This window comes from Alosa sapidissima, chromosome 16, assembly GCF_018492685.1.
Source record: "Alosa sapidissima isolate fAloSap1 chromosome 16, fAloSap1.pri, whole genome shotgun sequence".
NCBI classification, from domain to species: Eukaryota; Metazoa; Chordata; class Actinopteri; order Clupeiformes; family Clupeidae; genus Alosa; species Alosa sapidissima.
The window spans coordinates 16,421,360-16,433,939 of record NC_055972.1 but is presented as its reverse complement, the minus strand read 5'-3'; the positions used below and the strand labels follow the sequence as shown (position 1 = coordinate 16,433,939).

The 12,580-nt window shown below is 44.5% G+C and overlaps 1 protein-coding gene across 1 annotated transcript in view; it reads left to right on the top strand.

The window, feature by feature from the left end:
- The first annotated feature begins 989 nt into the window (after window positions 1-989).
- zswim8 (zinc finger, SWIM-type containing 8) overlaps window positions 990-12,580 on the top strand; it is a 34,767-nt gene continuing 23,176 nt past the window's right edge. Inside the window, 6 exon segments of the mRNA XM_042064895.1 lie at window positions 990-1,263; window positions 1,433-1,510; window positions 2,656-2,876; window positions 7,467-7,620; window positions 7,895-7,989; window positions 11,461-11,633. Coding sequence (XP_041920829.1) covers window positions 2,699-2,876; window positions 7,467-7,620; window positions 7,895-7,989; window positions 11,461-11,633 — 600 coding nt within the window. The 5' untranslated portion in view covers window positions 990-1,263; window positions 1,433-1,510; window positions 2,656-2,698.

Sequence of the window (12,580 nt, the reverse complement as noted above, 5' to 3'; positions counted from 1 at the left end):
CAAGTAAGCTTTGTGTCCTTGAGCAGGGCATGCCGATCACTAGCTTTATGATAGGCCTAATGGATCTGTAATGTATCAAATGTGAATATCAGCTATATTCCCTTCCAGAATTAAGTTATTATGCAATGGTTCCTCTCTTTCTCTCTGCTTTTCATAACAGCCACCCTGCCTCTAAATAGCCTAAATTAATTAAAATGACAAACAAGGCCTGCTATGGCAGATGGCTGCCATATAATTTAAAGTGGAAGTTCCTGACTTTGAACTGACTTACACTGAAAGGTAATCTTTAGCAGGAACCTAATCCTACAGTATAGTGACATTGGCCTACCAACACTAGCCTACATGGCTGCTTGGAATGAGAGTAGGCTATTTAACCATATTTTGTTCTCTCTGCAGCGACCAAAGACTTGTCAATCAGTAAGAGTTGCAAAGTTGTCATCATATCATCATATTGTAATTGGCTATATTATATTACAATCATATTGTAATATCATATAGCCAAAACTACCACTAACCAGCAGCCTATTTGTCCATAATATAAGTTTATCTTTAAAATAAAGGTCAATGTGCATTATGCCTATAGTGCACATCAGTGTGTGGCCTAATAAAAGTAGGCTAATTATGCCATATAGCCTACATGTATTATGTCACTCTTGACTAAAGAGGACAAGTAAAAACAAACAAGCAAAAACACAGGCTAGTTTAGGCTAGTTTATGTTGATTTATTTTCTTTGTGGGTAAAGGTAGCTAGGCTACCTCTTGATTTTGTTGACAGGACATGATCAGCTTTCAGTCTAAATTAGGCAATTTTACTTTAATGCCGTAAGTTGTGTTAAGGTCCACATTAAGAAGGTGATTATTTTTCGTGATTGTAAAATGGTGTAATTCCGAAATGTTGGCTAAAAATGGTGTAAAACGACTGTAAGGTCGGATCATAGACCAAACATGAACGGCAGCAAATGCAAGGCGGAAGTTGGGATCAGCTGATAGAGGATAGTCCACTGAAGCTTACGAGTGTCGGAGAGCCATCTTCCCTATCGGGCAGAGAAAGAGAGTGAAGGGGGGACCGAGGACACAATTTGGGGATCCCGGCTTCTTTAGGTGGCACAAAGACAGTGCAGGAAACCGGCACGGACACTGGTGTGATTCTGCAGAACAGAGTGTTTTATTCATGTCAAGACAAGGATGTGACGGGAACTTGTGGAAGATCGAGCGAACGAAAGACAAGCTTTTGAAAATACAAAGGAAGAGAAATACGAGAGGGTAAAACATTAGCATACATTGCGAAAATTGTGCATTGACAATTCAATTAGATATGTGTATCATTGGTTAGAACTTGTGAAAAAATGTATTGTTCAGTTTACTCTACTCAAGATGACAATAACGCAGACTTGTCAGTTACGTTATAAACAGCGAACCGTTTTGTTTTCAGCAACTACAGTTGGTGTATTGGATAGGATTATGACCACTGGGTTACACGGCGAATGGTTTTGATACATAATTATTACAGGTAATCACCTTAACATATGTCTAAAATAGAGATAATTTGACATCTGTCGGGTGTCTGGATTGACAACTATTGTATTTGTGTTTACCAAGCTAGCTAACCAGCCAACAACTATTGGCTAGTTTAGCTAGCTAGGCACCTAGCTCGTTTCTGTTATGTTTAGCCTTTAACGTTAATGACCAAAGAGGCTAACTCTCTTTGCAGTAATGATACAAGTTTCCGCTTATACAAACAATCAAAATATAGACGTATTTGTAATGCACTGGCATTGATGAGTGAATAAAGTGGACACCAGTAGGAAAAGGAAGAGGCAGTTTACCTTGAAGGTACTAGCTAGCTGGCTAACTTGGCTAGCTTTGAATACTCAGACCAGCTTAACTCAGCTGAATGAAGAACCGTAGGGTGAGCTTTTATGGTGATCCTCACGATTGTAATAATTTTCGACACAGTCCATATGTTTCTATATTTAACATTTGTATAGTAGGCTAAAATCCTTTAAGAAACAAGTCACAGCTGTCAAAGCAGAATTTATCAGCGGATTGGAAAGTAAAAGGGGGTGCAGTGAGACACTGCCCTACTATCTTAACAGAATGTCATTTAGGGCAACATTTGAGTATTTTTATGTAATAACGGAGCGTGCGACTCTAAAGCCCTTTAAAAGGCAAAAACAAACTATGTGCATACTGTTTGTTGCATTAACATGTTAGGCTATTTAAAAGTCATCAACCAGAAGAGATGATGTTTTTCATTCGTATTGTAGGTTGTTTCAACAAAACTGCCAGTTCCTTTGAGGATATTAATTTAGTGTCGTTTATTTTCAATCCATGACTAGGTTATTAGAACAGGATAGCACTTTTAAAGTTGTCTAAGCCAGATAGTGAATACATATTATAGTATAGTATAGTTCGTGACATGCAAAAAGGACATGTCATTATAATATTATAAGAGGCACATCTTTATTCCTAGAACGGGCGAACCAAAAACCACAAGGACTAAAGTTTTCGTCGAAGGCTGTGGAGTTTCCTCCCTGCAGTGTTTTGATTGTGGTGTGACACCCCTCCCCCACTTTAGACTGGAGTCCACGGCAAGTGTGTTTCTCCTGTGTACTGTCAGTAGTTGAAAGTTGTACTTTTTATTTTTGTGTCAAGGGTTCACAGTCCTTAGTTTGCCTAGTCGTACTCCGCGGATGTAATGGAACTAATGTTCGCGGAGTGGGAAGACGGAGAGCGATTCTCCTTCGAAGACTCCGACCGGTTTGAGGAGGACTCGCTCTGCTCCTTCATATCGGAGGCAGAAAGTCTCTGTCAGAATTGGAGAGGGTGGAGAAAACAGTCCGCTGGGCCCAATTCTCCTACAGTAAAGATCAAAGGTGAGTTTAACCGGCAGTTATGTTGTGAAAGTAAAGTTTGTATGGAATATTATGTCATATTTATTATTTATCTGAAATGATTAACATCATAGGGATGTCGTCATATACACCTTCAAAGGAAACCAGTATCCATTTTAATAAATATATGTTTATTAATTGAAGGCAATGTCATTCTACCAAGTAGCAGAGTTTTTTTTTAGAAAAGGTAACTATGGTTGCTCAGTCTCATGAGATGATCCTTCATGTCCTCAGCTCTTACAAAATTCGGACAACCTGGAATGCCGTCCCTATACTGCAGGTCTTATACATTTCAGATGTTTTAATTGCAGGATAGGATGGTTTAATCTGATTCCCAGCCTTAGTTAAACATATTGACCCACTGGTATTATGAGTCATTCACCAGAATGCGCATCCAACTGTTAAACTGAAGCTGTGTAAATAGCATATTACCATAGGAATGTACAGATCATTTTTTGAATCACATGTGAGTATGAGTATTTACATTTGTGTCCTTGCTGATTCTGAGTACCGATACCAATATTCCTACCAGACCAATAAGTAAGGCTAGCATAAAAACACAATTAATTGGAAGACAGGTTATATTTTATTCTGCTCTGTCTGTTACATTAAGGCTACAAATAAATAGTAATGAGTATCAAATGAATTGTATAATAGCAGGCAGTTTCAAGCCAAAAATAAAGAAAACTTTCTGTGGAAAACCAGCCCCACACTGGTAGTGTCTCTACATTTCAATTAAACAAATTATCATTGAAACTGTTTTGCATTGTCTCCACGTTATATCTATATCTTAAATCTGAAAGGGCAGCAAAAATGGCACTGCAAGACAGTAAACACCAATGTGAAAGTGGTGCTGCTCCTTTAAGAACAATTTGCTACTACTAGACTTGCTACACAACTAGAGTGCGACTGATCGAGTGAGCGAGAGACAAAATGCATATGAATAGCTAGAGGTAGACGAGCCAAGTTTGTGACCTAAGCAGCGTTATGCATAGTTTAATGCACAAGGAGACTTATGCATAGTTTAATGCACAAGCAGCGTTATGCATAGTTTAATGCATAAGGAGACTTATGCATAGTTTAATGCATAAGGAGACTTATGCATAGTTTGGAATAAAGCTGCAATTTCTCGAACTGAAGCTACGTCTTGCCTCTGCCTGTTGCTTGCATTTCAGAAGTGAATTGGGTGCTGACTTTGGTCTTTGAGCATTTTATAATGATCTGACTACGGCCTGGAGCTGAAGCAGGAAAGGCTAACTTATTTTTCTGTGCAATTTGCAAATTGTGTGTGTATACCACAAAGTGTAGGCCACTTGCATAGGTTAGGTGAGCTATAGATTCAACAAGAGAACTATTTGTGTGAAGGTGTTAGGAGGGCTATGTAGATTCAACACAGATCCATAAATCTGGCTAGTTTTATGTTTTTGAAGTCCGCAGTGCAAGACTGAAATAGGCGTAGCGGCAGGTGACCGCACATGTAAGTATAGCGGCAGTTTATTAAGTGTGGCAGCAATTTTTATGAGGACGAGTATATGAACATAGTATCGGTATCGTATGTATGCTGAAATTGGTGCCCTTTTTAATTGACACATCTGATTTTTTTATTTTTTATTTCTCATCACAAGTTCTCTCTGCCAGCACGTCTGTTTATTTACTGTTCTTGAATTCATCCTCCAGTCACCAGTAGAACAGAAGACATTCTGTGGCTGCTGCACTTTGTTTTGGTTGTTAGAGCAGCCCCCCCCCCCCCCCCCCCCCCCCAGCCATTGTGTAATAAAGCCGGCCTACGGGGTCAGTGGGGTTGTTGAGATTCCTGGTGCTGCCGGAGATACTTCTGGAGTGGTCTGCCCCTCTCTGCGTCCTCATAGGAAAGTTAAGAATGGACCGTAGCAAGGTTTCTGTTGTGGGGCTTAAGGGCTGAAGGTGAGAGCTGACAGAAGTTTGCAAGTTAGACCGCTTGGGACAAGAGGCATTTATTTGGAGAGCCTGCCAGGAGCGAGTGAGTAGGTTGGTGGGGGTAGTGGTTGTGGGGGTTCTTGGGGGAAAGGGAGGCCATGTGTGGTAGTGTTTGGATTGAAGGAGTGGTGGGGGTTGGGTGGAGCCCCCAAGGCTGTAAAAAGAGCTTTGTCTTATGCAGGTCGCTGCTTCAGAGCAGGGGATTTTTGGTTAGGCAATAAACCCCTGTATTTTTTTGAATCTGCATAATGCTGCACAGCGGACTTAACCAGCAGCCATATCCCATCCCCCCCTCTACTTCAGCTTCAGTTCGGGACTGTTTATAACACCCTTCCACCGGTCTGGGAACAGAGGCAATCTTGTTATTTAAGACACTTGCTACTTGCCACACAACTGCCAGCAGTGTGCCATTTATCTTTTTCCTATAATTATTTTTCCGCTCTTCTTGCTTTTGAGACTTTTGCAGCGACAAGTTGCACGAAAGGCCGTGCTGTAGATAGGAGACGCTCAGCTGCGTTTCACCTTTTCAGGACTCGACAAAAGCCCAGCTGCTAGATGGCTCTCACAACGCGCGGCCATTGGCCAGCCTGCATTTAGTCACCGTATGACTGACCGTGACTCTGCCACCTGACTCACTGAACACCCGCGGCCCCCTGTAACCAGTGACAGACACGTACACATACATTCACTCTCTTTCTCTCACACACACAGACACATAAATCTCTCACACACTGAGACACACACATGCAGAGAAGAGTCTTATGTGCACCCCCCATGCCATAAAGGCCAGGTGTGTCTGTACAGCAGCTGTTGATGAGGAGAACTGTTTAAATGCAGTACATGGAGCCCTTTCTTACCAGACTGTCTTATTAAACCACACTGATAGACTTGAAACACGAAAAGGCTACATTTCACATTACACACATTTCTAATCCCCCGCCATTTTCTAATCCAATGCCCCCTCAATGTACTATTCTCAATATACTATTCTGTGATCTGATACATCCATAAGCTCATCTGAATTCGACCTGTGTGTCTGTCAGCCAACATGTAAAGATGCCCACAGGCAGGAGCTGGCAGTAGGGGGGCAGACAAACAATGCCAGCCATTGAGGCCCAGTTGCCCTCTCACATTCATGGCTGTTTTCAGAAAGTGGGGCCTCCGTTCTCCTGCATGGAGAAGTGTCAGTTGAGGACAGTTTAGGGAGTTGGTGTATGACTCATAGAGCTACCCTGCTGTAAGGAGTCATTTAGTGTGTTTGTACAGGCAGAGTATGACAGCATTATGTTTACGTTCTCATTTCATATGCTTTGTTTGTCCCCAGTGTCACCGTTGTTTACAAACAAGGGCCTCAGGGGCCTTACCTGAGTAAGAAAACTGTTGCGGTCAGGGCACGTCACAGGCCAGACAGGCCAGATAAGTGAAGTGCTCTAGTTTTCCACTGCTTCTTTGCTCCATTCAAACAACAAAGATGATCTTTCACCATACTCGTGTGAAGCACTAAAAGGGATTTGAAGAGACCCCCCCCCCCCCCCCACACTACCAACTGTTTTCATATAGCTGCTCTTTTGCCCATGTTTGTGTCTTTTGTCCCTTCCGGATGATGCATAGCCTTGTCCGTCTGATGAATCTGTGTTGATCTGGCCACCTATGGTCTGTGTGTGACCTGAAATCCAAGTGGCAGTACTGAAAGAAGGCCATGGAATGGATTGCAACGCTGTTGCCTCATCTAATTATACATAGCCCCACCTCCTCCTCCCTCCTTGCAGTCTTTGTGGTGTTTAAGGAGTCCTCAGCGTAGATGTCTGTATGTATAGGGATCTTGTCTATGTCTGCCTGACGGCGCATGCAGGCTTTCAGGGGTCTGTGATGTTGTAACTAATTCACACAACACTTAGTCAATGGCACTTTGTCAGATTGGCAGCAGACCTGAAAAAAACCTACTTGGTCCTTTAGGCCAGGTGGTTTTATAGCTGTGTGGCCTGTTTTTGCGTTTGAAGTTGCTGGTTGCTTGCTCGCTGCCCCGCTCTGTCTGGGGAGCAGGAGGTCATTCGAGTCCAGAGCGTCTCAGGAAACCCAAGCCCTTCCGGGGCCGGCTTGGGAGGAAGGTTCTTGTGGCGCCTTGGCAGCTGTCCTGATCCTATCCCCTGTGATGTCCATCATGAGGGAAGCAGCTGGTACCAGTCCCACTCAGATTGACTGTGAAGCCGCAGGACCATCCTTTTAACAGGCTCTATTGCCTTCCTCCTGCCCTGCCTTCCCGGCCTAATCGGTGATGAATTCATCTGAATCACTGTTGAGTGGGATGATGAATGGTACTATTTAGGCGACTGAACCTCAAGCCTAATATAGACAAAGGCAGGCCAGGGGTTGAGTGTGACTGCGCTGGAAAGTAGAAACCATATTTTTTTTCTCATGAGGGCTCTTTGCGTTTCAAATTAAAGGTGGTGAAAGATTGTATGCATTTTTATTTGCAGTAAAAAATGAAAATCATACTGCTTTATGTTTCTTCCATTTTTCTCTCCGTCAGACAATGTGCTTGTTTTTGCGTATTTTTCAAACCTTTCTTTCTTTCATTGTCCCCCCCCCCCCCCCTCCCCTTTTTTTTTCATGCAGATGGTCAGGTAATCCCTCTGGTGGAGCTGTCTGCCAAGCAGGTAGCGTTCCACATCCCATTTGAGGTGGTGGAGAAGGTGTACCCCCCTGTGCCAGAGCAGCTGCAGCTTCGCATTGCCTACTGGAGCTTTCCAGAAAATGAGGAAGACATCAGGTGGGGATGGAACCGTTCAGTCTCTTTGGCTGATGGTTTTGATGCCTTTTTTATGGCGACTAATGGCTGCCTGTAGAAGTAGAAAAAATACACTGGATTGATTATTATAATAACAACCGGCAAAATGTAGGCATCTACTCACATTGGTTCTTGACACAGTTTGTCTACTGCCACTTTGTTTACTATTGTTTACAATATTGCTGAGCTAGGACAGGGCAGCTAGAGAAGCTATTTCACCCTGACCTTTGACCCTTGTCCTCACCCCTCTCTGCAGGCTCTACTCCTGTCTGGCCAATGGGAGTCCAGATGAATTTCAACGAGGGGAACAGCTCTACAGGATAAAGGCCGTGAGAGATCCCCTGCAGATTGGTGAGTGTGTTGTCATAACCCTCACATTTCTAACCAGGGATGGCTAGGTTTGAAATAACAAACTGCACTTTAACAGCAGGTACAGCGAGTAATGTCTACGACCCATGTAGCATGACTGGATTTGGATGTGTTGCTTCAGTAAAGGAATCTTAGATTGTTAACATAATACAGTAGTTGCAGGTTGTCACCATCACCATAATGTGCAAGTCTTTGTATGCAAATCCCTTTTCTTCTATGTCACTCAATATGCCATATGCCATAAGAAAGCACACAAATATTTGTTATCTCTAAACAGCAAATGCAAAATAACATATCAAAAACAGTCACAATCTCCATGCAAGATTTTAACCTTCACAGGGTAAACATAGGTCAAGAAAAGACATACGTCAGTCAACGTTTTACTTACATGATCGCAAAGGACATGTCGAATCTTGTCAGACTTGTCAAAAAAAAAGACATCTAACTGTCAGCAGTCAACACTGTAAAGAGCTGCCTCTCTCCCTTTCAACCTTAAGCAGATCTCTGGCTCCCACTCTTCACATGACTTCACCTTCCCTCTCTGTGGCCCGATGCCAATCATAGTATGCTATTGTGCTTGTGCCGAGCGGAGCCAACTTTATCTGGCTTTATTGCGCTGGCAGAGTCTGGGCTCAGGAGGGACCCGAGGGCTCCAGCCTCCCGGCTCAGGTTTCCCTGTGTCATTGTGATGGCCCTGCGTGGATCTAAACAGTCGAGTTATTCTGGGCCCGAGCCGCCTTTGGCAGGGAGAGCCGTGTGAGAGGGGGAGCGCGGCCGGCTTCGGCTCCAGCTCCGACTCCGACACCAGTGCTGCATCAATGGGGCCAATTGTTGGGAGTATTTGGGCCGAGCCCCAGCTCGCCTTCCCACAGCTGGCCGCGGTTGGGGTGTGGGCCGGAAGGCGGCTAAGAGGGGGGGATGCTCTGGCCGAAGTCTGACCCCTCTGCCTGCCTGAGCCTTCGGAAGACCTGCTTACTCCACATGGCTAAAATCTGCATAAAATAAACAGCTAAACTCACAAATACGTAGCTAAGTCAGAGCTTGACATAATCATGCTTATTAATAAAATAAACAGCTAAAAATAAGTCACTCAGATAAGTCACTACACCTTGACATAATCATGCCCGTTAATAAACGGGCATGATTAAGCCGTTAATAAACAGCTGAAATAATAACTACACCAGAACTTGACATAATCGTGCCTATTAATGCTAGTAGCAGTAAAAAGGCCATCCTGGTGGGGAAAAAAGTGCATTTCAAGTGTTGAAATGTACACAAATATGATCCCTTTAGCTCTAATGTCCCCGACAATAACTCTCTGTAGTAACATAACACTGCGTACCGACCATTGAATATTAATCATTGGTTTCTTTGCAGTCATTCCAAAAACTCAACCAGCGGCCTCTCCACAGTGCGTGTGTGACAGATGCTGAGTTTTCCCCCGTGTAGTGCAGAGCCTCTTGGCCTCTACGTGTTTGCTCATCCAGATTATTCCAGCTCAGGTTCCAGGATATGCTGGGATTACGGTCAGTTTAGCTGCACTGGAGGAAGAGGAGTGAGTGTGTGATCATAGGACAGGAGCCTGCATGTCCTCAGCAGCTGCCTAGGGCTCAATAAATGTTTGGATGGGAGCGTTTCCTAGACTCTGGATTTGTTTAAGGTGTCCTTTCGATTTGATACAAATAGACATCAGAAAATCCATGTCACTCTTTTAAAAAAAACGTTAACACCGCTTTCAACCAAAAAGTGGGCATATGAAAAAGAAGCCATCACACCTTTGTCAGGGAATCTCTTTTAAGTGTCAGTCTGTTTTAAGAGTCTGACAGAACTCTTAAAGAATGGCAATAGAGCTAGACGAGAGCTGTAGTTGGGTGACCATCTTCTCTAATAGGCCGGAGATCTGTGAAGACTGTTGATCCAGTAGAAAGTAGAAAGTTATTCGAGGCAGTGCATGTGGAAAATGTGACTGTTCGCATAATGTGCTGGCAGCAGTGATTGACAGCAAGCATTCACCAATACCCAAGGCCCTTGTTGCATAGCTTCTGTGTGGTGGTGCTTGTTTGTCAGCTATTTAAGCTGCATGAATAGAACGCGTCGCGACACATAAAAGTGGCAAGGTTCTTTGCGTGAAGCTAGACATACTAATAGCCTCTGTGGTTTTCATGACAACGGATGCGTAAACGAGGCCTGCCCATAACTGAGGCGTAGTGTGTATACTGGTCCGATGTGGCTAAGGGGCAGTCAGACTCCACTGCTGGCCAAGCATGCCCCCGAAACCCGCAGGCACTCTTAATGACCTGACTATTAATCCATAAAAAAACACATAGCTGAGATGCCAGCTGGGATCAGTGTAAGTGAGGTGAAAAGCCCTCAGTCCTCTGGGGGGTTGTATTGTAGCTCGTTTCTGCCCTTGGAGTTCCCAATCGCTTGCTTTTACAAAGGGGTTTGTGTAAAACAAAGTCCAGGAATAAAAACAAAAAAGACAAAAAAAACCTAGACCCTGTAAACAGCTGAGCCTTTACAATTCCATTTGGGTGACTTGCCCAGTGGCCACCAAGTGTAGTCTATTAATCTCCTGCAGGCCTGCACCTTTTAATCACGACAAAATATTGAATGTCACCTCAAAGCCGTGCTCATCTGTTTTCTCCGTCTTAGATCGCTTTAGTGTGTGTGTGTGTGTGTGTGTGTGTGTGTGTGTGTGTGTGTGAGAGCGTGGAGGTCTGTGCCTCTGTCTCTGGGCCTGTGGTCGGCAGGGAGGAGGAATTGGGTCAGGGAAGGGAAGGGAAGGGGGGGGGGGGGGGGGGGGGTTGGTGTTTAGCTGCCAGGTGGGAAGAGAGGCATGGGAGATGGTGTAGGTAGGACTTGCCACGCTGCAGAGGTTGAATATGGAGCAGTGGGGCCTGGAGTCCGCTGTCCAGATCCCCTGCCATCCCCCAGCCTCGCAGCTCTCTGCTCTTCTCTGGCTCGCTAGCTAGCAGAACACTGGCTGTTGTCCAGTGGGTAAAAGCTTTTTGCCAAAACCTCCCTACCCTTCCCCAACCCACACATGCACACACACACACACACACATACACACACACACACACACACACACACACACACACACACACACACACACACACACACACACATGCACCGACACACAAACATCCAGTTTTCATCTCTCTCTCTCTCTCTCTCTCTAGCTCCTTTCTATTTGTGCTTGAAAGTAAAATCTCCTTCATTTCCTGTCTAGCTAGAAAGGCCCATAGCCATGGGTCTGCAGTAGGGTTACTAATAATACCATTACTACCGTTGCCACGGAACCAGGGCAATGGGTTCCCTTCTCCAGAGCTGGCCCAGGTCTCTTGTTTATGCCCTCAGTGGGGGAAATCTGTCTGTCTGTGCTTGTGAGTTGTGGCCAGTTGCAGTGTACCGGACTTATTAGCCGTCTGATGTGCCCATTTGTAACAGGCTTCCATCTCAGCGCCACCGTGGTGTCTCAGCAGGCCGGCCAGTCCAAGGGTGCCTACAACGTGGCCGTAATGTTCGACCGCTGCCGCATCACTTCCTGCAGCTGCACCTGTGGCGCTGGGGCCAAGTGGTGCGCCCATGTGGTGGCCCTCTGCCTCTTCCGCATCCACAACGTGAGTGACACCCACACCTCCACCACGCTCCCATTCAGCTCCTAAATGATTTCAGTCTGGACACTGGTGTGTCTGTGTCTGTGTCTGTGTATCTGGTGTGTGTGTGTATATGTATGTGTTTGTATCTTTCTGTGTGTGTAGGCAGGGCAGGATTGGAAAGTCCTTTTTAGAGATCCCTCAATAATCATGAGAAGAAGAGACAGCATTATGCAGAGACAGCATTATGTCACATTTAGTTTGATCTACAAAATCTTACTTAATTTTACTTCAGTCCTTAAAGTAGCCACAGAATGAGTCTCGAATGAGTTAAGAATGAGTAATTTTCAAGTAACAACCATCATGTTTGGTTGCTACCATTTCATAGAAACTACACTTGTGCACGTATAAACTTATTATTGCCTGTTTAGCTAGCTAGCAACCTGCATGGACAGACAGCTGCATTAGCTGAAATAGGCTGAAATCAATTTTGACCTAATCACATTACTGACAACTGACAGTCTTGAGCTCAAAATGATCTCAAAAATGTTTAAATTATAATAAATGGATCCAAAAAGACTCTTTCACTCTCAGTGAAGTGAAATAACGCAGTGTGTGAATGCTTATCATATCAGATTTCTGCGTTCTGTTAGTACAGTAGCATTCTTCTTCATTCAGCTCAGCCACTACGTCATGTCTCCCACTCATTCTGCAGTACTCCGGCAGCTCCATTCACACTGACATGGCCCCAGCTAGCTTCGCTGCTGGCATATTTGGGGGACCCCCATTCCACCTCTGTCAGTCTAAAAAGAACAGGCCTGCTGTGATAAAAAGCACATTAATTCTGCAATAAAACTCCAGTGTAAAATGAGGTTATGCCTCAAAACCCCCCCCCCCCCCCCCCCCCCCAGGTCTGTGAGGGCGGAGGAGTGGATCTGTTTTGTTCTGATAGCTCCCCGTAGGAGGCCCGC